Consider the following 24,722-nt stretch of genomic DNA (forward strand, 5'->3'; position numbering starts at 1 on the left):
AAAAACTCAACTGCTCTACAACTTCCTCTTCTATGCAGGTGCAATTTAATGTCATCATGGGCATCCCACTTCAAGGCTTCTTTTTCCAATGCTAACAAAACTCTCTGGGTTTCTGTTTCCATCCTGGTCCTGCTTGCTGCTCTTACAAGCTTCCTCACTGGGCTGTCTCTTCAAAGACCAGCAGACGCAGCACCTGTAGGAACTGGGGACTCCTGGACTTCACTACAGCAACTGTTGTGGCCATATACAGGACTTCAACACAATGGACCACCCCCAGTATAACAAAGGTTCTGACTCTTGAAGTTATACTTACAAGTTCTGGACGACAGTATGAGAAGCTAAGATAGTATATTTAAGATTACATGTTCAGGTTTGTTTTGTTGGGTTGTGGGTGCTTTTTGGGGAGATTGGGGTTTTTTTGTTTGTTCGCTTTTTTTGAAAGCATGACTTGAAATTGAAATTATTTTTTCTTCCCCATTCTGACAAGTAATCTTTAAAAGTACCTAAAAGGGTCTCAGTTCCATTCAGGTTTACAACAAAACAGTGATTTTGAATGTAGCTAACAATAAACACGACTAAGTGGTCTAGCCACAAAAGAATAAAGAACTTAGTTTGCTTTAACAAAAACAAATTGTTTGCATTTTAGTCACTGAAACTGCTTCAGTGATTTGAATAGAAAAGGATTCAAGACTTTAAATGTAACTTTATTGAAAGCTTTTGATAATAAAGTCTTAAAGGAAAGCATACAGTACTTAAGAGTATGTTAAAACTCTTGTAGCAAGGAGTAGCTGATATACAACATCAATAAACAGAAAGCTAGCTCTTTCCACTCTATCAATTGCTGCTTCGCTGGCAAAGTCCTTAAGCATATGGTAGAGTGTGGAGTGAAATTCAGAATCTTCTTCTAACTCCTCTGAAAAAGCTTCACTGGTTTCAGTGATCTTGAGCTTTTGTGCTTTCTGACCATTAAACATATAAAGAGACCAGTCTTTGACAGAATCTGCTTTAAGATGCTCACTTACCTATTGAGGAAAAAAAAAGTGCTTTAAGGTAAAGCCTGTGACACTGACAGTATAAATTGTAGTATGGAATTCTAAATTTTAGTATATTCATGAGTGTAAAACCAAGGCGCTGCTTTAGCTCTCTCTGCCTAAGAGACTATGTACCAGGTACTGGATCAGCATCAAAATCTTCCATCTAGCTTGCCCCTATAAAAGGTCTGGCCCCTCCAGCTGCTGCTCCTGACTCCTGTGGAGAGAGCAGCTAGGTGCAATAGGCATCACTTGTTCTAGTTCTTGCTCCTGGGATCAAGCATGTCACATACATTTAACTCGAGGGGGGGAGAACTGCTCAACATTCCAACAGTATGGTTGGTTTTGCATCTACAAGCACAACTGGCAGTATTTTTCTGTCTGTCTGGGAGAAGTTTTAATGACATATGGTTTAGTTCACAGATGGAAATAAATCAATGCTTAAGTTGCTTATTCCCCTGCCTCTGCAGTAGGGGAAAAAATGAAGCCCCATATGGACAAGAAGAAATTTCCAAATAGTAAATATAAAACTTGCAGCTTGGATTGCTGCTCAGAAGGACTCCTGCACTAGGAGACTTCATGAAAATTGGCATCCAGCTGTACCATCCCGGCTTTGGCTAAAGCTTCAATAGCTGACTCACCAGTTATGCATCCTAGCACATCAGCAAGTGTCTTTGTTACTGAGGCTTGTGTCCCATTAGAGATCTCACAAATGCATGAGCTGCGAAGCAGTGCAGAAACAGGCTAAGCTAGTGGTGAATGCTATTAACTAGTCAACCCCAAATCTTAAAACCACTGCACTAAGCATGGGCAGGGGTTGAAGACAATGTTTGAGATGAGTGTCACTTAAAGACACAGGAACAATTAACTTCTGTAATTGTGGCATTTTTCTTTTTCATAGAATGGTTTGAGTTGGAAAGTGTCAAAGATCACCTAGTTGCAACCCCCTTGCTGTGGGCAGGGACACCTTAGACCAACCTGGTCTTGAATGCTTCCAGGGATAGGGCATCTCTAACTTCTATGCTGATTTTTCTCTAAAAGTTTAGTCTAAACCACAGACCTTGAACACTACTTGCTCTTCACCAGCTTCTAGATTCCACTTGCTCCAGGCAAAGGCAAAAGCAGGTGCAACCAGTGCCATCTGCCGATAGGCTCCAGCTTCTGCTAGGGCAGCCTGTAATGCAAAAGTACAAGTTGGAAAATATATATATAATTGAGTCTAATTCCCTGTGGTATACAATTGTAAGAAAAAGCTTGCTTTACCCAGAATCCACTGACTATGTGTTCTGCCAGCTTATATTTACCACCTGATTCTACACAACAGGTCTTTATACTGAAAATGTTATCCAAGTGAAAAATAGATGGAAAAAACAATAGGAAAACTATCTGTTCTTGCACTCACCTTCTTGTTCACAGGGACATACTTGTGAGAAAACTCTTCTGGGAAAATGTTCACACCAGCTTTTTTCAAAACTGCTCTTAGGTCAAGTGGACTTGTCCATTTTCCTGTGAGGTGGGAAAGCACATCCTTCTCTTCCACCACTACTGAAGACAACATACACTGATTACCCTGTTGTACAAACCAGTGAAAGCAACTTACTGGTCATGAAAGCTATTTTCTACTTCAGGCATCAAATATTAATATTTTTGCCATTCTGGATGCTGCATACACAATCTACTACTCTGCACTGTAGACTTTCATTTATGTATCCTGAAGAAAGCTGCTTTTCTGTAGGATTTCAGAAATACACTGGTCTAGTGGCCCATGCGTATGCTCGTACAGACTCGCTTAAAATCTTGTGTGTTACTGAATTGATTTATATGGCAATGAGCATATGGATAGTCATGTGTAACTTGAACCTTTAGAAGGAACAAGTAGCATTAGTAGGAGGTTGCTTGAAATGCTTTTATTTCTCTTGGTGTAGTTGGGAGGAGAGAGAAACACTCTAAGTCTCTAACTGGTGAAACAGTCTTGAATTCAGCAAGGTAGTATCACTACCAAAGTATATACTTCCTGGAACTTTGCAGATCATACAGATGCTTTCTTTTGACCAGTTCACAAAAAAAAAAAAAGTGAAATTTAATCACCAGTACTGTTCCTTACAGTGCAAGGAAAGAATGACATCCTCCTTTTCACCGGCTCAGAGTGAGATTCAAATTGTTCTTGTGGAAGCACCCCAAGTCCTTTATTAAGGACTCTGTAATAAATCTATATTTTTTTAAAAAAATCTGCAAAATAGTTTTATTAAAAAAATTTACAGTACCTTAATTTGTATTTGAATCGTTGCAAAGGCTGTAATAACTGCAAGTAGTGCTTCATCTATACCAGTAGGTTGCAATTCCCATGCTTGATATGGCATGTTGAGATGAGCACCCTGGAAAAGTGCTATTGTATAAAAGGCATGCATCTCAAAGGTGGCGATCTTTTCTTGTGTTTTATAAGTTATGTTGCTGATGCCATCAGTTCTCCACTGTTGGCCTTTACAAAAGGGATGCAAAAATGCAAAGATGTATTTGTAAAGCTTTGGCTTGTGATACGTGCTGGGGAAGAATTAGTTAAGGCATCCTACATTAACCAGTACTTCCTCACAGTTAAGATAAACTATTAGGCACAAAAAAAAGAGAATTCATTTAAGGCAAAAATTTCCCTCATTATCTTAAAATTAGTACAATCTTGTATTTAGACAGGAAATTTTCTCCTTAATCTCAAAAGAAATACAAATACTAACGTAACTGTTATTTCTTATTTGCTATATAGCAGGCTATAAGGTCATTTTCAAGAGTAACTTCAAACATTAAACCATCTTAATAGGTTCTACTCTCTTTCATGAATTCAAAGTCAGAGGTATGTTGTATTTATCTAATGAGTATCACATTTGGCTATTAACACTTAGTATTTAGTTAAAATAAGAAAATTAATACATGTAGTTAGGAGCTAGTTTGGCTTAGTGGACTTTACATGTCTTTACCCTAGCAAAACTTGTTTTGTGGTATACAGTGTTGTACTACTGCCCATTAAATGGCGTGGGTTTTTTCCATTCATATTGAAAAGCTACAGTAAAAAGCCCCAACAAGCAGTCCCTTGTTAGATACGATGCAAAAGCAAAACAGAACAACCCTGCCACCACCGCCACCAAATCAATTAACATTTAATTCCCCAGATTATTTCTGGGCTCTGAATTGGCTCTTATCTTTACAGCTACATTCTGGAAATAATCAAACTCGGGTATAAATTCAATTATTCAAACTTTAAATGTATATCCTAAATTTGTACCTGTAGAATCCCATCGGCCTATCACAGGATCTTCAAAATACATCACGTTGTCAGGAAGTCTAAGGATTATCTGTATTGGTGGATGTGTGGCATCTTCAGTGTCTTCTGAGGGATATGGGTATAGTTCCAATCCAACATCAAGTACCTTTGGCAAGATGGGAAAGTAGCAGATAACATTTTTACTAGAAAATGCAGTACCCTACTTACTACTTTTCTTTAAGTCTACCTAATCTCCTGTGGAGTTTCCTAACACACCATTTAAAATGTATTACTATTAATGGTTTGCTAATATTGCACATTTTCAGCTACAGTCTTGAAGACAGTAGAAGGATGACTACCAACAAGGCCTTTGAACTCTTCATGTGCTGTTGATGGCACCCTTAAGGCAGTGCCACACAGTAGGCATGGTCATTTTCTAATAGAGCCACAATCTCAAAAAAAACCCCAAGAGCACCTGAAAGGGAAAACCAGATATAATTCCACTTTGCCCACACAGTGTCAAAGGGAACGAAAGAGCTCACATGACTGATAATGCAGGTCTGTGTGCTCATCTGGGAACAAAGATCCCATGCCTCTTGGTCTGCTCACAGTCCCCATTCTCTTAGTTTGTACGGGAATTTCACTTATTAAAGGTTTTCTGCTTCACAGCAAAAACTGCAGTGTAGGTTAGCACTGCATCAGGAAAAGTAGGATACATTGGCTATAGTCCTCAAATACCTTGCAGAGCCTGCAATGGAATTGGCAGTAATTTTGTTACCAGCCTTCTTTAAGTATACCTTTCGCATATGCAAAACTAAGAACTTACCCCTTTGCTTTCACTAAGGCCAAGAGCGTTTTCCAGCACAAGGATCTGTGCTAGCCATGCCGATGAGCACACACCTCTCTAATTGCAGGCTTATCTTTTCCCCACAGCTGCTCCAAAAATTGGCCAAATGTAATTGAAAAATTATTTGAAAACTTGTCCCCTAGACTGCTGCTCAGGTAATCACGTACACTGCATATATACAGTGGTGAAACACCTCGGGAATAGCTCTATCGAGGATGACAGGGAAGAGGACTGCACAGGGTGTAATCTCTTTCCTCACCTCCACCATACTCCAGTCCTTGATTTGTTTGACCTGAGGTGGAAGCTGCAGTGCATCGATATGGTACACACCACCCACCAGCACAAACTGTTGCAAATCAATGATGTTTTCATCAGTTACCACCTCTTCTTTTTCATTTGCCTCTTCCTGCATCAGTGGATCCTGAACTTAAAAAATAACCAAACAACATGAGTTAACTTGGTGCTTAAACCAAGACATTGAACTTGCCCACTTCTATTAATTTTTCAGTTTGCACAGAAATCCCACATGCTTGATGTGCTTTACACTCCACAGCATTTCAGCACCATCTACTGGTGTTCCCCAGATCTTTTAAGAATTAATTTAAATGTGAGCAGACAGCTGGACAATGAAAAGCACTTCTTGTTTGTTTTGGTACTAAGCTTTTTAACAGATTGATCTCTGCTTTAACTTTGTAGTCAATTCAAAATGCTTTATATAGGACTAAGGTTTTACTGACAAAATGAGTCACGTCATTAGTTACAGAAGGATTTCACAAGTATGCAATACAGTAGCTTCTGGACAGGTCTAGTAAGATGGTAGTGGTATGAAAAGAAATAAGTCAAATAAGATATAACACACCTACAGGTCATGTGCTGAAGGTGAAAACTGGTATTTATGAAGAGCATGAGTAATTTAACATTAAACAAAATTTTCATATAACAAACATAATTCACATTTTTTCAAAGCATAATAATGTGAATATTACATATACATATTAATTTTAAGTTTTAATTACTTGGAAAATGTTATTAGAAGGCACCAATGCAATGGAAAAAATGCCTAGAAATATTTTCTTTAAAAAAAACAAAAAAAGCATGTCCACAGAAAACATTGAGCCAGATGTTACAGAAGGAGGACAGAAGTTCCTATTTACAGGGCTCAAGATAAAGTGTTCAGTACTGTAAAAACAGCTACTGTAAGTGTTATTAAATTTGTTTTTTGTGAGTGAGATAATCTCAAAAAATGACAAATACTTACATAAACTGCCTTCAAACTTTTTAAAAACCAAGTAAAAAAATGTGTTAATTTTATAATGTCAGATTTAGTTGCATTATGCAGAGGTTTCATTCCACTCTGTTCACATAACAGCATAATTTCCTGCTGTAGTTATTTCAAGCAAAAAATTTACAGGAAGTAAAAACTACGTTACTACCAGCCACAGTGGCAGCTTGCTCTTTAAATTGATTTTAAAAATAATAGTATAAAAATATTTTTTTAAGGGTCTTATACACAAAACTGTTCATTCTCTCATGATAAATTAACTTCTTAATGCTGGTACAATTAAGTTCAACCCAGAGACCTGCTGTAGTTCTCGCTCTTTCCCCTGTTCTTGCACTCCTGGTTTTTTCTTCTCCTCTACCCGGCTGCCTGTACCACTGACTGTGGTAACCATGTATCCTTTCAAATGATATTCTGAAAAATGGTTGAACGGGTTTCCAACTCATTAGCATGCCAGCAAAAGTATAGTTTCATAAGTTGTCTCTCCTGATTAAAGCAGATAAACAAGCTTGAAGACATTCAGGTGTAATTAGTACTCTTCTGTGCACATACATTTCACCTAATATATGGTAGGGATTTTCAAAGCCTTACCAAAATAAAATAGTGATTTCCTCCAAATGAAGCCCAAGTTGTTTGTATTCTTTTTAAAACTGTCTTGTTGGGGTGGTCTTTAAAGTCTCGTCTGACAACTGGTTGCTTGGACTGTGCTCCGCAGAAAGTGTTGTGGGGTGGGGTTTAGTTTGTTTTAAAAGAAAAAAGGCTGTACTTTTTTTTAAAAAGGTCAGCTAAACTATGCTGAATAGTTTGCAGTTGTTCTATTTAAGACAGTACTACAAGAAATCTCACTCATTAAACCAAAGGACACCACACCACTGAAGAAATTTGTAACAACTTATGTGGGAGAGATGAACAGCTTCAGTTCCTGGAATCAGACCCTGTTTTAGCAAAGTGTATCAGCAGGTATCTCGCTTTAAGCACACTTATAAGTAATACTCAGTAATACCTGCGCTACCTGAGTGCCGACCATCACACGCATTTGAGTAATTTTTTTTCTGAGGAAGTCAATCTCACCAGGTAGCCTGGCAGATTCATAAAGATTGTGTGTCTCACCCACAAACATACATAAACATATGCATAATAATACACAAATGTACATAAACATAATAAACATAATAAATAAATAAAAATAAGTGCAGGGACAAAATCCATTTTCCTATCTGTCCTACCTTCTCCCTGCATGTAATACGTCAACAAAACTCAAGTGTTAACAGAACATCAATATCTTTATAAAACTTTGTGCCATTCACAAAGAGATCTATATCATAGTGTTTCCATATATAAAATAAAATATTTAGTACAATTATTTCTGTAATGCAGTGCATAAAAACTAAGCAAATACCTTGTGATGATACGTCTGAGATTTCTGATTTCTTCTCCATTTCCTCCTTTGTCTCATTTATATCAGCTATGCTACTGCTGTTTTCTTTGAATGAGATAGCACTCTATATAAAGCAAGAGACACTTTTTCATTAGTCAGAGACAAGACACAATAAAGAAGAAAGCATCATCTCCTTCAAGAAGGCCCAAGGAGAAACAGTACAGTTCCACTCCTCCAGCAGCATTTGCACCAATCTTGCTACAGGGTTTTAGGAGAAATCATTCTTACCTAGCTAGCAAAAACAGTTTAGATTGAAGGTACTTATCAACTTCGGAATCAGATACATAAATAGAGATAAACATAAAATAATGACTTCATTTCCACAGCAAACTCCATCTCAAGCTCCCCAAGTACGATACAAGCACTTAACCATTTTAGCAGTGTGTACACTCAAAAATTATGTTTATGCTGACTTTACAGCTGAAGAGAGACACAAAAAAACCTTAAGCCATTCTTGAATCCAAAGCCCTACTGAAATTCTGCCAGAACCCCTACCTGCAGTTTTAGCCTGTGCCTTGCCCGTGAATTTTTTCCCTTTCTCACACTGTTTTCTATTTCCTAAACACTACCCCAGATTCCCAGCCAAATTTCCAAACCAGATACGAACTCATCCCTGTCCTAGCAGACTTCTCTGGAAGCACCACAGTAGACAAGTGGCAGTTCATTTTACGAGCCGTCCATTTGGTGCCCTGTGCTGTGCCTGCCAGTGTGTGGAAAGAACACACATTTCCTGAAGCAGGACAGAAGGTGAGGGGAGAGAAGTGTTTATGCACAGAAATGTGGGGGAACTCAAGGCAGAGCCAGACAGGAGGAGAGACTGCAGTAGCTGAGAGAAGCGGAGTCTTCAGAGGGAACAGGAAAATTCACAAAACTAGATTGAGACAAAGAGAGTAAGATCTGGGAAAGAAAAAGAGAAGGAATGAAGTGAGGAGCTTGAAGGAAGTCTGAAAAACGTAAGTGAAAACTGCCAAAAGACAAGATTTGTCATACAAAAAAGAGAAAAGGAACCAACAAAAATGGGATTTCAGGCACTGATTCACTACAAAGGTCTCGGGGACTGAAAAGGAAAAAGCCAAAGATCATTGCTCAAAACATATTAAGAAGGATAAAACATGATGCTTTACAGTTATTTGTGCAGAAGTTTTAGATGAAGAATCCAAATCATTTATCTGCAGGTCACAGATGGTACCAAAAGTGAAAAACCCAAACCCAGTAAGAAGAATAAAAAAACAGGCAACCTCCACAACACCTAAAGCCAACATACTCCATTGGAGTGTGCTGGGTAAGAGACCTGGCAGCCAGCAACAGTATTTGGAAAGCTTCTAACAGCAAAGCTTCAGTATACAGACACAGAGCAACCAAGCTGCTCCACAACCAGCACCTACAGAACTATGAATCTTATTCTGCATGCTACAAATTTTCCTAATCTGGGATTCCTGCAGTGATTTTATAGGGTTGTCAGTTTCTCAGAAGCAGAATCCATTCATCTGGACATACGTCACACACTTACGGAAATACCTTACAATGGTACCTGATATTCCTCATGGCTTGATCCTACTCTTAAACTGCCAACCGAATGGTGACTACCACACCCTGTCCAAACTTCCTCTTCTACCTTCCATACAACAAACTCTGGTCATTCATCCTTCCATTCCCTTGAGAAGATCTATGACATAGTATTAACACAAGTTGCCTTTTTCTATAAACCACTTAAAAACGCGGCACCCTCAGGCACAGGACACATTAAGAAGCTGTTACACTGCAACTGGGCCTTGAGAAACAACAGCAATGTAAAATATCCTTCGGGTTTTTACCTACCTTTCTCCCATCGGTACACGTTTCTTCTTCAGTGGACATGTTGGGCTCTTCCCTGGCTTGCTTTTCCTCTTCTTCTGATCCTTCCACATTGTCTTTTGAATGCTGAGTTAACTTTCTGTTATCTAAGACTTCCAATTTTGGCACACTCTGACACTGCAGCCAAAGTGGAGATACGTGATCATACTGAGTATGCAATATGCGAACAGCAACATTGCTCACAGCCAGTGACTCTGGAAGATCAAATCCATGCTGTGCACCACAAAAGATGTGATTTTTGCACCTGTAAACAGTTAAAAAGATAACATTCCCTAGTAAGATTGTCTTTTGTCCCATGGCACAGTTGAAGAAATAGAGTTGGATGTCTCAATATGCTTCCTGTCGTGTACTGACAGCTGTCTGTTAAGCCTCTCCAGAAAAGCTGTAACTACATTAAGGCGCTCAGGAACTGCAAAAATAACAGTCCTGATAGGATGACAATGAGGCAAAATCAGATCACTGCTCTTCTACACAGTACGTTCATGGTAAAACTCACTAATTAAATGAATGAGCAAATCCTACATAGGTGAAGTCACCACCTGTCTGTGCTACATCAGTCTCAGCATCTTCCACATAAAACCCAGAGAGATACGCAGATGTAAAGGAAATGTTGATAATCAACAGTATTACACAGCCATCAATCCTTGTGACAGTGTAGGAACCAGGCTAAGAACAGGCACAGGAGACCAACTTGCATCAAATCGAGTTACCAAACTTGTGAACTTGGGTTCTTTCACCAGATGTAGAAGTTTGCTGCTCATTGCAATTCCTGCCCAACCGAATCCAGAACAATTAAAATAATACTTATTTTTGGGTAAGATCATCTGGTCACGAGTTCTAACAATCTTCCAGTAAATAAACATTTATTTTTTAATTCTTAGTTGAAAATTTTAGGTGCATCTCTAAGATATCCAAAATGCATTAACATTAAAACCCAGATAGGCTCTGCCTGCAGGTCAGTCTGACGTTGCTGAGCACTCAGACTTGTAGTTATCTTACCAAAGCTTTCAGCAACAGGTCCTTAGTCAAGGCAAAGTCATTTTACCAATTTATTCCTCATATTTGCAAAGTGGGAGTAGGAAGTCTGCTCAAAAATCTTGTTTTGAAAAGTATGTCAATTAAAAATTAAAAATAAAAATATATCAATCAAAAAAAAAGTTAAACAGTAATTTAATAAATTAAAAAAAAAATCTTTTATTCAGAACCCACTATGGAGGATACCTGCATCCCAGGTTCTATTATCTTTTATCTAACAGTGCTGAGCACAAAGCATCATTCATCGCTTTGCAAACAACTGTAACAGCTTAGAAATTACTTAACGCATCATCAAGAAACATTACTTCCAGAGCAATTTCATTTCTCTGCATGAGTTTTACAGTTTTCCTTTAAAAACTGTGCTGGCAGTAACAGGGTTCTACTGCAGCATTTTAAGAAACAAATCATACATCTATATATTCCATATATAAAACATTTCTGTTTCTTTAATAAATGTCTGATGTAACCAGTACCTTCCTTAGCAACAGATTGGTATGAAATTCATCAGTTAGGAGTCTGTCGAATGAATGGTATTCAACACGAAAAAGGTTGAGAAACTGGTTCTTAGAGCTTACTCAACTTGAGTAGACAAGGCCAGGCCTCATTTCAAATTAAGAATTTCACTATGCTGTACCTTACTTTCTTCTTCAGATTGGCCCATATACAGAAAGTAACATTCTTATCCTTTATGACTGCCTGCATATTTCCAGTTTCAGAATCTTCATACATATTAGCTGTCTTCAAAGAAAAAAGGCAATTAAATCATGTTTTCTTTTATTTATATCACTTTTATACTTACTTAAACAAAAAAGACACACAGAAATAAAAATACACCAGACCAGTATGTTGTATTTATGTACCAAAACTTAACAGTTATAAACTCAAATACCTCTGTTAAAATTTGAACTATGTTCTTTTTTTCCCTCTGACTTCATCAATTCTGTCAATCAAATACTGCCAAATACGGGATCTTACATTATCCCCTTCAGTAGTACTGCCTACCTCCCTTAATCATGTCCCCTCAAAAACATATCTCAGGTCAAGTTAAAAAAAAAAAAAAAATACTTAGCACTAATGGACTCCTATCCCACAGTCACTGCACAGATTATAATATTGTCAATGTAAAACTTGTGAAATTATAATTACATTAGGAGTATAATCCTAAACTCTGTAAAGACAAGAATTTAATATTTCTTAATTTGGAGAGGGTTTTGAGTGTGAACATACAACTGCTTCACTATTTCCTTTACCCCTTTTCCTTTTTTGTTTCCTCTAGCAATATTCTTTTGCTAAACATACTTACATACAGGATTAATACAATTAAAATAGCAAGCAAGATCACTACCTATACATGCAACCCAGAAAACTGATTCCCAAGAACTTTTTCATTTCCTTGTTCAAAGACTCTTTACTCCTCTCAAGATCTTAGTTTAAAATATTTTTTAGTCACATGAACTTGTATTAAAAAACATATATAAGCTAACCTTATGACCTGCTTTTCACATTTACAATTTTTTATAGTCAGCTAATTTTAATTTAAATCACTGATACAAAATAGGAAAAAAATGTCATACCATGCCCCTTGTTTTCAACATCTTCAAATCTCACAAAATTTCACCATAATCTAATCTTAAATTTCTTAATGATGGGAATTTCGCCTGCAAAGCTAAGATTTTCAGGGGTTCTGAAGGGTTACAAGTCTGGTATCTGCTATACACATGATCTGGAAACTCCAGTGCTAGATTTGGAGACTCACATGCTAATCTCTATGACAGTTTATGAACAAACAAAAACAACCATCACAACAAAACACTTGTAGCTAAACCTGCATGCACTGCGCATACTACAGCTTCATAGTAGTAAATCTTACTTTAAGCAGGTGCTCTGTAGCTCCATTGTACTTCTGATGAAGCAGATTCTGCAATTTCAGAATAGATTCCTGGTACTGAGCTGTTTCTTTTTCTGTTATCTCATTTGATGGTGTGTCCAATAAAAGAAACTGCAACTTCTCAATTAACTAGGAGACATAATAGGTGGGAAAATTATCTGTTTTGACACCACCCTTAATATACTGTGTGTTCTGTCATATAAAAATCAAGGCAAACTTCCTTCCTTTGTACCTAAACATATCTTGGTCGCAGAAATAATCTTTTTCTATTATATGTCTAGAAATTGTGCTAACCCATCATTATCAGATAAACAGCCAACCATGCAAAGCGCTGGAAATTCCAGGGTCAAGTCTGTCTGCCTTCATTCCTCTAGTCAGATTCCTTCATTCCTTAACCTGTGGGCTGTGAAAAATTAGCTTACAAAATAAATCATTTATTGAACAGATCGGTCATATGAGGAAACCTTTTGGTCAAAAAGTAATTTACAGCTTTATTTTGGAACCATATGAAATCTTAAAAAAAAAAACCAACAAAACAAACCCAACAAAAACAGATACACATACAGCAATTATATTTTAATTCTCAGAACAATACTTAGCATGAAGTTTGGAACTCTGTCATAACATTGTTGTCTTCCACTACAGGCTAGTATCTTTAACATCTAAGTGATTGTATAGAACTAAAAAATTCCTACCTACTAAAGTGACCTGCAGCACTGAGGCAAAGGGAGGATCAAGTTCTATTTTATGCTTCCCTTCCACACTTGCCAGACTCCTCTTCCTTGTAGCCTGTGGAATTGCAGTGCTACTGCTCGTTAAAGGTGTGGCAAAGCAGCAGCAGAATTACAACTACCACCATCTTTTTTATACTGCACCTTGAACATGGTCTACCTCGACAATGAGGTAGACATGATCTCACAGTTCAGAGTGTTTAACAGTTTCCTTTAAAAACACGTAGAACAAGAAAGAAATGCTCAAATGTTTTAGACCAAGAGAAGTTAGGGACATGGTTTAGTGGTGGATTCGGCAGTGCTGGGTTAACAGTTGGACTTGATGATCTTACAGGTCTTTTCCAACCTAAGCAGTTCTATAAGACAAACAATCTTTTTGACATCACCTTGCATTTCCAGCAGGGGCAAAACAAAAATACCTACCTTCTATTATCACATAATACTCTATTGAGCATACAGTGCAAGGCAGCACACATTTGCAGGACCTGAAGCAGCTGTAACCACTTTAGTGTTGGACGGAAAACATACAGCTGGGGGGAGGAAGGGTGTTTGTGGGAGAGAGCTGACAGCAGGGAGAAGAGTGGGGAGAAGGAACAGAAGTGGGCAGTTGCCAGGCTTTTGGCTTGGGTTGCAGTGTAGAAGAGAAAAAGTGAAGAGTTATCTGCTGAAATTCTTGGAAAGGACTAGCACATTCCCCACTGGGTCAGAAAAAGGTTGCAGTATGCAGAAGGTGAAAATTGCAGCACCCAGCAAGCACTGCAAGACAGGAAATCTAACACTGGGAACCAAAATGAAATTTGTGTTACACATGCAACTTTCACTCTCAGTTTCTGGAAGACCCCATGTAACTTTCTGAAAAACACTATGAAGTTAGCATAAATTAAAATAAAATCCTAAATTTACAGAGCAGCCACAAATTCCTTAAAATTTCTTCGCAAGCTATCAAATGGTTGGTGGACTGCATTTTGGAAACTCCTGCTCTTACATGGCGCCTCACTAGCTCTAAACGTTACACAACAAAGCTGCTGTCCACTGAAGATTCTATAATATACATGAGCTCATATGTTCTGGCTCAAGACTTTAAAATGTGCATAAGCAGGGAAGATGGATGTTGGGATAAGAGAGCTTAGTGTAAAAACATTGCCACAATTTAAAGTTGCATATTTAAAGTCAATAGTCAACTTCTTTAGAGCAAACAATAAATCTGTAATTAAAAAATGTAAAAACTGAAGAAAAACTTCTGGGTTTTGAAGGTTATAGCCAATTTCAGTCATTTTGTTGGGGGAAAAAAAGGATAAAAAAGAAAGAAAAAAAGGGGCATCAAGGATATGTTCTAGTAAGCTTAAACTGAAAAATACCATTTTAACACTTACATTTAGCACCTGTTCCCCCTTCTCCATCACAAGTTGAATGTCCTCATTTTGATCTTCACGCCATAAGCTCATGAAAGTATTTATTTCCTGCAGTACAGTTGGGTCAGGACTTCCATCACAACTGAGGTAATGCTCCCACTACAGGAAATGTTCAAAGAAAAATAGATACAGGCATGTGGTACAAATGACTATCATTATTACAAGAAAAAGGAGGATTATGAAAGACAAATATATTATAGTGATATATTCACACCTGCATCTAAACAGGGCTGTAACACCACCTGGCTTATTACTATCCCAGAAAAAGATGGTTTACTTTGATATTAATGTGTTAAGATATTTCTGCCCACCTAACATTTGCTGTTTATACTTACTCATTTATCAGTGGTTTCTGTTCTGCTAGGTAGAGCTTGCATGCCTACAAAAGCAACAAATTCAGTACCTGCCACAAAAGACGGGCGGAAAGAATCAATAACTGAGAATATAAATGAGAATGTAAGTGCAGGAGGAAGAGGCAGATGGTTCTCAAACCAAATCCTGCCAACAAACCTGAAAATTCCTACACTGGCAACAAAGCTGCTTAAAAGCCTTCTGCTCCAACAAGTTTATTCCTCCTTTCTCTGTCTGTGAAGGTTCCTCCCCCTTACCAGTAGCAACTCCACTGTTACAGAAACCTCTGCTGGGGAGATGAAATCCAAGATATTTTTTTAAAACAATTTTATTTTCAAAGCAACTGTTGGTCATTCTTACAGGCGGAGGAAGAAAAAAAACTCAGTGACAGGCTAGACCCATTTAACTCTACACACGAGCCTAACATTGGCTCATGGGATCAATATATCACCTATAATGTATTTTTTTCAACCATATAGTAAGATATTAAAGAAACACTGCCTCCCTGTTTACTGTGAAGATTATTAATGCTATGTTACTGCTGATTGCATTACAATGTAAAATGGATCTTATAAAGCAAAAGCACTTGTATAATTGCATTCCCAACCACCTCCATAACCATTTCCACTGACTTAAAAAAAGCAATAATAGGTGAGTGTCTAGTACACTGGAAACTCCTGTATAAAAGATTGATCAACCTTCAGTAATTAAAACATCTGACCTCTTTTTTTAACATCTTTGCACTTAAAAGAGAGCATGGCTCCACATCTGCAGGGCTGCACCCAGTTTTGTGTCCCTCAGTACAAGAGAGAGAGTAGTAAAACTGGAGGCTCCAGAGAAGAGGCATCAAGATGGTTAGGGTACTGGAGAAAATCACGCATAAAGAAAGCCTGAGCTTTGTTATTTTGGAGAGGATTAGCATGTGCAATCTACCAGTACCTAGAGAGGGGTTACAGAGAAGACAGAGGCAAAACTTTCCTCAGAGGCACACAGGGATGATGCATCATGACAATTAGGCAATGATCACAAGCTGTAACAAGGGAAATGCCAACTGCATTTAAAGAAAAATTCTTACAGTGAGAGTGGTAAAGCAGTCAAAAAGGTTGCTCAGAGATACTGTGGCATGCCCATTCTTAGAAATTTTCAAAACCCAACTGAGAACATTGGTCTAACTTCAGAGTTTGCCCTTCTTTGTGCAGGAGGCTAGCGACGTGAATTTCACGAGTCCCTTCTAATGGGATTTATGCTGTGATTCTAGATTTGTTCCACAGAGGTTTTATAAAGGATTAAGCGATATACAAGACAAAGAGAAAATCCTTGTGTCCACAAGTCTATTTAACCTTACCTGCAGCCAAACTGAGCAAACCTCATACCAGGCTCTTACTGAATGATGTTTCTCCAGGACAGATCCACAAGAGCAAAATGTTCTACCAGTGTACTTCCATATCTCACTATTCAAAATGTAACTTTACAGGTACATAGTACTGTGTACGCCCTCCTAAATGTACCATTCCTAAATGGCAGACATTAACTCTTAACTGCATTTTCATGTATTTCCAGCCCTGATATCTGACCTAGATGTGTGCCATGTCCTTCAAAGTTTTTGCCAGCCTCTCCCCAAATGATGACCTGTGATATCCAGAAATCACTGGAACAAATGTTGTCAATTGTCTCAAACACTACAAAAATACCTGTAAGCCCTGGCTGAGATTTTTTTGTGGAATGTTTAAAAGTAGAAGGAATTAAACAAATAGAAAAGGAAAGACAAATACCAGAGTATCTTAAATTACAAATGCTCTTGACTGCTGGGGTAAGCTGTAGGGTCCTAATACTTTCATGACCCAGACAAGCTCCTCTTTGCCCATGTTTCTTTTCTGTGTACACCAAAGTATACAAGATAGAAGAGAGTGAGCATGGCCAGTTACAGCCTTGAGATGGAACTTGAAATGCAGGCATAGCACACACCTAAATTCAAGAACCGGAAACTCCTGGATCCTGTAATGGAGACGCAGCCTAAGACTTCATTGTCAAACCTCTATGACACTTGGCAGATTTTGGAAAGAAAGCTTACCTTTGCATATGCTCTATAATCCGTTTTCCACTGCTGTGCAGAGAAAAACTTCTGTTCCAGTGAATGAAGTTCTGCTAGTTCAGACTCACTTCGTTTTTGATTCTGTTAAATATGTATATATATATATATGTCAAACAGAAGAGTTAAATATTTGGTTTACCTTTTACAACTATTTTATATCAAAGGAAAAAATTTGGGATATTTGAACGATTTATCATTTAAACAAACCAAAACACTGATCACTTGCTTTTTTCATGAAACATTTGAGAAAACTGCAGTAGTTCATAATATGTTAGTCATCACATTAGTTGCTGAAATATATGATAAACATAATGTATAACACGATTGTTAACCTCTCACTTGAACAGTTTTCAAATCATCATCCTGGAACTAGCTGTAATGAGCTGCTAAAAAATGTAAGCGTATGTTGAAAAAACTTGTGCAAGATTTTTTTTCCGTATAATTACTACTATTTTATATTCCTCTTGTTTTTCTGAAGAAGAAAACAAAATTAGTTTTTTTAAGTAAACCTTCCTTTTTTTTTTAAATACAAAAATATTTAGGTATTTCCAATCAGGTGTTGTTATGAATTCCAGTCTTCCTGGAAAAATAAACATAACCTAGTACACACACAAATCAATGTATCTGCTCTAACCTACAACAACTTACAGAATTTATACCAAATTCTCTTGCCATAGATGTACCAAAAGTAATTATGGGGAACTCAAAAAATAGACCCAATTGAAATTATAGTGGAAATGAAAAGAGTTATTTATTCAAACTGGAGTATCACAAATCACAAAAGTTAATGCATTTAAACCACAGCACCTTTATGTAGCAAAACCAGGCAAGACTACTCATGTCAGGGAATTTTTCTGAATCAAAGCAACACTAAGCCAAACATTTGCTTAGTGAAAGAATACCACAGAAAAATATTCAGTACCATTTCCCTTGATTCTACACGCATTATGTTTTACTACTAATCCAGCTCACTACCGTTTCAGTTTGTGGGATCTTCCATAAGAGTACCTTTCAGGCTTGGAGAGATTTTTTATTATTAATTTTAATCTAGTGATGCTAGAAGATTTCCTCTACATTGTTCCCAACACTAAGGACATAAGGAAATTTATTTCTATGCTCACACTAAATTACTAATGTTTTACAAACCTTGTCACAAGATTAGAAATAGGATTAGATTTTTTCAGTGAGTACAAACTAACTTTTGCCTCAAGCTTTTCCATCTGTTCTTTTTCAATTCTCTCCTTTTCAAGTCTTGCTGCTTCTTCTTGTTGAGCTCGAAATTGGGCTTCCTCTGAAGATTGGGAAATACATCAATATATAATTATATTTAATAAAACCAGAAAAAGTATTTTGTTATTAGCTGTAATGACAACCATAATGAGCAACACAAACGTGTATCTTATATTGTGCAGAAATCTTCCAAACAAGCCAAACTAAATTGAATCATGGTACTGAAACACAGTATCTATGGCACTACCCCTATCAGCCTGTGACAATACAAGTGGAGACACGGATCAGCAAGCCCTCAGAAACAGCAGTAGGAGCACCTCTTCTTTTATCTACAGCTTCAATGGACCCTGGTTCTCAATCCAAAATCTATGGTGAAACTGAGTGGTTCAGTCCCAAGTTATTATTCTCCTTTGCTACAACCTTTGGTTTCCTACAACTTCAATCTTGCAGCTGTTTTGTTCATTGAAATCCTCTTTAGGATCAGTCACTCCTGATCACAGTTTTAGCTTTTCTTTGCTGCCATAGGGACTAGAAATTAAGAGGATGTGAAAACTAAAATTGATTTCAACTGCTAAGCCTTCAGCCTAAGCTAGCAGAGCCTATGCATCAATCCACATGTTCCCAGACAGTGGCTTGAATGTCACCACCTACACGTAAATCACTTCAAGTATCTGTGTTGCACTGAGGCAAGAGCAACAGCTGTTCCCAAGTCTGCCTGTACTTGCCCCAGCTGCTACTCCCATCCACAAAGGTTACTAGTGATTAGTAGTCACTATTACTAGCAATCATAGCATGCCTAAGCCCCCATCAGATCTGATTGGTGGCAGAAAGGGAAGTAGCAGGGATGGATCTGATTTTCAGACAGGGTATCAGGTCGTGATACTAAACTGCAGAAGCAGGCACATTCAAATGGTGAGGACAGGTAAGTTATGCAACTGGGATTTCATTTTAAGGGATACAGCGATGTACAACAGAAAGATCTTGAAGAAGTGGGTGGCAAACCAGTCGCTCAGTAGAGGCAGAACAAGCTCAAGCAAACTATATTTCAGTCAAACCTAGTTCGCAGCCACATTAACTGCTACCCCTTCAGAACACCAGCTAGCCCTCTGCCAACAGCAGTATTCTGCTGGCCTTCTCTGGAAAAAGTCCTTTTCAGAGAATTTCTCTTGACTACTGATACATAGGCTTAAGCAGGGGGAGGGGAAGAAATGCAATGTTTTGTGGTTTTCTAACTTGCTGAGAATATTTGGAAAGGTAATGGTAAAAGAGAAAAAAATATCTATTTATTCTAGGCATCCCCCTTCCCAAGTTCCTAATCACAGGAGAAATAACTAGAGAAAAGAGTATGGCTCTAATAGGAAAGTGAGATGCAGTCACACAGAATTTAGCCTACACAAGAAAAAAGAGAAGAATCACCTGTGTTTGTGAAATATAGACATTGATGCACATATAGTTTAGGAAATTACTTTCTGTCCATTTATTTAAAATCATTTATAGGGAATATGATGGCATAAATAACTTAAGTGCACAGTACCTTCGTCTCTCAGCCTCCTTTCTTCTTCTTTCTGTAATCTCAGTCGTTCAGCTTTGCTAACTTTCTTTTTGCCACTGGACTTAATGTTTGCAATAAATTAAAAGAAAACAATTGTCAATATAATTTTAATACATTTTGGGAGGTACTTGCCAACTATAACTTTTCCCTTCTAATGTGATCCCTGAATTAATATTCTAGACTCCCTATACAGTCAATGAAGCCTCCAAAACAGCAATATACATCCTGGACTCAATTTTCTTCTCATTTTCATGATGCAGTGTATGCTCTTACAATTAATTTATTACTCTATGCCAGACACTCCTGAACACAGACACAATAGGAGAATATTAAAGTATCTTCTCTTAATGTAGAAGTTGAATAACAGGCAGATCTACTAAGAAAGTAGACGTTAAAATTTCAAACATTTTAGGAAATACTGGGAAATGTATTTGGGGACACAGGCAGGTCTGGCATTCAGAAGCATCTAACTTAGAAGACAACTAAGAAAAAGTTCAAGCCCTAGGCTGTTCCTAGAATAACTATATTTAAAATTTGTTCTCAGAAGTTATCGTCTTTATCAATTCTTTGCAGTCTGGGCATACATTTAAAAAAAATAAAATACAAGCTAAGTAACATGCAAAATCTACTGTCACGTAACAGATTAACGAAAACAAAACACTTATTTTTATACTGTAACACAGTATTCATAGATTCTTCACTGATACACATAAAAATTTGACAATTGGATCTGTGCACATGAGGTCACATTATCTTTAAGAGACTTGAACAGTAGAATGTAGAAAGCATAATTCTCTTTGGATTTGAAGGTGATTGCTAATAACCCCCTCACTTCTTTTCCTCACTGGCAAAAAGGAAGATTCTTGGATGAATTTTGATTTTTTATTATATTTTGTTTGGCTTTTGTGTGTGTTTATTTTTAGCATTAACAGTCTTGGGATGCCTAATCAAATATGTAGGATCAGCACTGTGACTACAAAACAGCACTTAAAACAAAGACACATAGAAGGAAAATACTGGTTTCCTGTTAATGAAGCAGAAAAGGCAGCCTAAGGTTGCAGTCCTCACCAAGTGCATAGTGACTAAGGACTAAATCATCTTTATGCAGTTTTATGCAGTGTTTAAACAGGTAACACTGCCATTGTATTGCACGTATAACACACTTGCAGTTAATGTGTCTGGACTCCATCTGGAGTTGATGGAATGATACCAGGGAGGAGTGCTGTTCCTGAAGGCAGATCCTGCAAAGACAAGGGCTGAATAAAAGAGATTTAAAAGAGAAAAAAAATAAATAAAAAGGAAAAGAAGGGGGGGCAGGGGAGAAAGATGTGCAAGGAAGTAGAAGTGGAGCTTGTAAAAACAAGCAGGCTGATTTTGTACTGAATGGCAAAATTAATTCACAGCCAACATTCTTGTTTATGAGTGGGGCAGATAAAGCTATATTTTTGTACACATGAGAATATAAACCATGATATTCTTCTGCATAGGTTCCAACATACGGACAAAACAAAGAGTGACAGCAGCCTAAACTAAGGTTGAAAGCAAAGATACGGATGACAAAAGCTGTCCAGGAAAACAAATTACTTTCATTTGGTGACGTATTTATGTACTGGCTGAACAACGGTATTCTGCCTCTGACACATACAAATGAAAGACAATTAAATCAAATGTTTACTTTTGTAAAACATAGAAAATATACACTGTAAATGGGTTCAGAGCGTGAGGCAACGTGAAAAGAGGAGACACGTCCTCTATCTAGGCATCTAACCTGGATGTTGCACATCAGAGAGCCGAATCCCAAGTCTCCATGCCATCACTGGTGAGAGACAACGATTCAACCAGGTAAGATAAAATTACTAAAACAGTATGAGTTCCATCCACAGTGTCAGTAAGAGAATATAATTGGATGGTATCACAATATCAATAAGCCCTAAGGATCAAAAGCATCTGTCAGGAATCCAATCCTCCTCTTCCATAGAGAAATGAGTACAGAATGGTACCAAACCAGCACAGTACGGTAGCACAGTGCCCATAGGCAATAGAGAAAGAGGTCAAACACAGCTGACAGGGAGAGACAAAAAAAGAGGACTTAAGTCCAGACAGTTGCAAATGAACACGATGGTATTACGACATCTTCCCACCTGAGTATTCCTAATAATTTGGTAAATATTATTACAAGTAATTCAGTTGATAGGGAACTTAGAAATAATCAAGGAGAACTTCTGTCATTCATCACAGAAAAAGCGTGTTACAAATACTGTTATTTCACATTTTGATTCTGACAAGTGTATTTTCAGATATAAATAATTACTTGGAAAGCTATTCACTTTACACAGCAATAAATATATACATAAATATAACTTTGTGTACAAAGGTTAGCAGGAGCTTGAACAAAAACAAAGGTGAAAATTTAGAGTTAAAAAGCACCAGAGTTAGCATGCATCTCATCTCACATTTGCTACCAAAGCATTTACTTACTGACTCCTATAATAGTCAGTAAAAGCCATAGTTCTACCCTTTAAGATTTCAGAGAAGAATCAGTTCCTTTCAGTTAAAAAAAATATCTATATAAATCTTCGATTACTTTTCTTCCAATGAAAATAGAAAATTTGCTTGTTTCAATTACTTATAATCACTTTTTAGTCAACTTCTTTTCACATTCTTATGACAACATAGTACTGACAAAATTGAGATGCACAGCTCCCCAAGTAATGCATTTGAATGTGTTCTTTTGGGGGAAGGGGTAGATAATTTAATTATCACTGAATTAAGAATAATCCACGGGATGAATTTATGCAATCCAGTTTCCCGCAAACTTCTGTCTGTTGTCCCCCCTGCCCGTCACGTGGTCTGTGTCTAGCCTGTGGCTCGAAGCCAGGACACTGGCTTTATGCCCCGACATCTGCTGCCAAGCGAAACACACATTGGCTGCGCTCGTCACCTTCTCTCTAGTAGTTCTGCAGGAACATGACTCAGCCTCCTTGCAAAAGGCTCATAAACTTAAGTGTCCTGGAGACACCTGTTCCTCTTTCAAATTTCATGAAGCCTGACCAACTGTCTCAGAAATACAGATTAAAAAATTTTAAAAAAAACAACAACAAATCTTTTTTTCCTTTTAAAAATCACATTTGCTTACAATTAAGGTCTCACACCACCTTTATTATGACAGATCCTCTTAAAAATGTCAAAATATATTTTGTAGACATTAAGGCCAGAAGTAACTGATGCTTCCTTTAATTTCAGCATGAAGCGCTTTGTAATTTTACTCACATAATTTCGAAAATAACAGAACTGTGCTGACATAACACTGAAATGAATATTGCAAGGGTCAAAACGCTGTATGTGAACTAGTGTCTACCTACCTTTTTCTTCTTTTTTGGACCCTAGAAGATCAGACAGGGGGAGGGGAGAAAGGAAAGTAAGCATCAGAGAACAGGGTATTAAGTATAAAGGAATAATTAGAAAATAAAACTATTCTGTAAAATTAGATTAGATTAACTATTGAAAAACTATAATGACAATAATTTCGATATTGCAGAAAATTAGCCGCTAACACATGACTACAAGTGGTCATAATCTATCAGGCTAGATTACACTTACGGTTATAGAAGTATATCTACTTATTCCCAGTGTTAAAAAAACCTAATGTACATCAAATATGTAATTCAGTCCAAGACATAATTTAGTCAAAAAAACATTTTCAGTGTTTTCTAAACTCCTAATCTGATACTGTGTGCTATTCCAAGTAACATTGAATTACATCATGGGATGACCTAGAAGAACACAAAACCACCACTGGCTCTTTTGTCATTCATTGGGAAACTGCACCTGAAGTGAAGAAATATAGTTAGGGGCCTTCTCCAAGTGACTACAGAAAATACAACAGATTCTGGAAAGCCAAACATCTAACAGCAAATCCCTTATTTGATTTACAAGACAATTACCTTTTCTGTGCAAAGTCTAAATATTGCTATGTGAATTTACATAATGTCGGTGTCATTAATTACACCCACGAGAATATTCCCTGTGGGGTGGCAAAAGGGGAAGAAGGAGAAGACAGGCTGTGCATGGGACGGCGGCGAAGTGTCTTATAATGGAGCGACACCAACAACGAAGCGTTAGTTACCTCCGAGCTGGGTGACGTGCTAAGCAGCCATAGTAACAAACCACTGCACAAGAAGCTTGATCAGGGGATTGCAGAAAAGCTAACAGGCCCTTCAAGGGGATTTTTTTTCAGTCTTAAATCTCTTTTTCCATACACTGGTACTCCAGTAACCGATGTGAAATACTTTGGTCCAACCCTCATCCACCTCACCAGCCTCTCAAGGCACCTGTTACCCTGCTCCTGCCTTCCCTCTTTACCTGCAGAAGCTCAAGGCCCTGCGGCTACACCGGCACCGCCCGGGCCCACCGGCACACCGGCCACCGCCCGGGCCCACCCCGCCGCGGCCCCCCGCCCGCCGGCACACCGCCCACAGGCCGGGTCCCAGACGTTGCCGCCCGCCAGACCGCGGCAGCAGCTGAGGGGCCACCGCCAGCAGCCCGCACTCTCAAGGCCGGTGCCGGCATCTCGGTCACCCGGGCCGGGCGGCAGCCGCCCCTGCCCGCTGCGGTGCGGGCCCCCGCAACGAAACCGCCGGCCCCAGCCCCGGCCCGCTCTCACCATGGCGCCGCCGTCACGTTGCCTAGGCGACCAGCCCCTCCCCCCACGTGCTCTCCGCCACCAATG

General features: G+C 38.2%; 2 protein-coding genes across 8 annotated transcripts in view; one reads left to right on the forward strand and one right to left on the reverse strand.

Moving 5' to 3' along the window:
• Positions 1 to 834, forward strand: part of LOC130149507 (inositol 1,4,5-triphosphate receptor associated 2-like) — a 28,794-nt gene extending 27,960 nt beyond the window's left edge. The window contains exon 28 of one of the 2 annotated variants that reach the window (XM_056339217.1): positions 39 to 751. In XM_056339217.1, the coding sequence (XP_056195192.1) occupies positions 39 to 282 (244 nt within the window). In that variant the 3' untranslated portion in view covers positions 283 to 751. Of the gene's footprint in view, positions 1 to 38 lie in introns of both variants that reach the window. The other variant, XM_056339216.1, reaches the window with a different exon arrangement.
• DNAI7 (dynein axonemal intermediate chain 7) lies at positions 684 to 24,720 on the reverse strand. 6 transcript variants are annotated; one of them, XM_056339211.1, is made up of 16 exons: positions 24,657 to 24,720; positions 23,356 to 23,376; positions 19,976 to 20,054; positions 18,411 to 18,502; positions 17,191 to 17,292; positions 14,730 to 14,867; positions 12,608 to 12,754; positions 11,372 to 11,475; positions 9,667 to 9,946; positions 7,810 to 7,912; positions 5,391 to 5,557; positions 4,306 to 4,450; positions 3,296 to 3,510; positions 2,434 to 2,601; positions 2,092 to 2,205; positions 684 to 1,022 (listed from the first exon to the last, which is right to left on the reverse strand). In XM_056339211.1, the coding sequence occupies exons 1-16, from the start codon at positions 24,657 to 24,659 to the stop codon at positions 753 to 755; spliced, it is 2,148 nt and encodes a 715-aa protein (XP_056195186.1). In that variant the 5' UTR covers positions 24,660 to 24,720; the 3' UTR covers positions 684 to 752. The 6 variants fall into 6 exon arrangements, 5 of the variants coding, with proteins under 5 accessions (XP_056195186.1, XP_056195188.1, XP_056195189.1 ...); XM_056339213.1 differs by lacking the exon at positions 24,657 to 24,720 and adding an exon at positions 21,762 to 21,809 and having other exon boundaries at positions 23,356 to 24,645; XM_056339214.1 differs by lacking the exon at positions 23,356 to 23,376 and having other exon boundaries at positions 24,657 to 24,674.
• Between the last annotated feature and the right edge of the window lie 2 nt (positions 24,721 to 24,722).

The sequence above is a fragment of the Falco biarmicus genome, chromosome 5, assembly GCF_023638135.1.
Source record: "Falco biarmicus isolate bFalBia1 chromosome 5, bFalBia1.pri, whole genome shotgun sequence".
Lineage (NCBI taxonomy): Eukaryota > Metazoa > Chordata > Aves > Falconiformes > Falconidae > Falco > Falco biarmicus.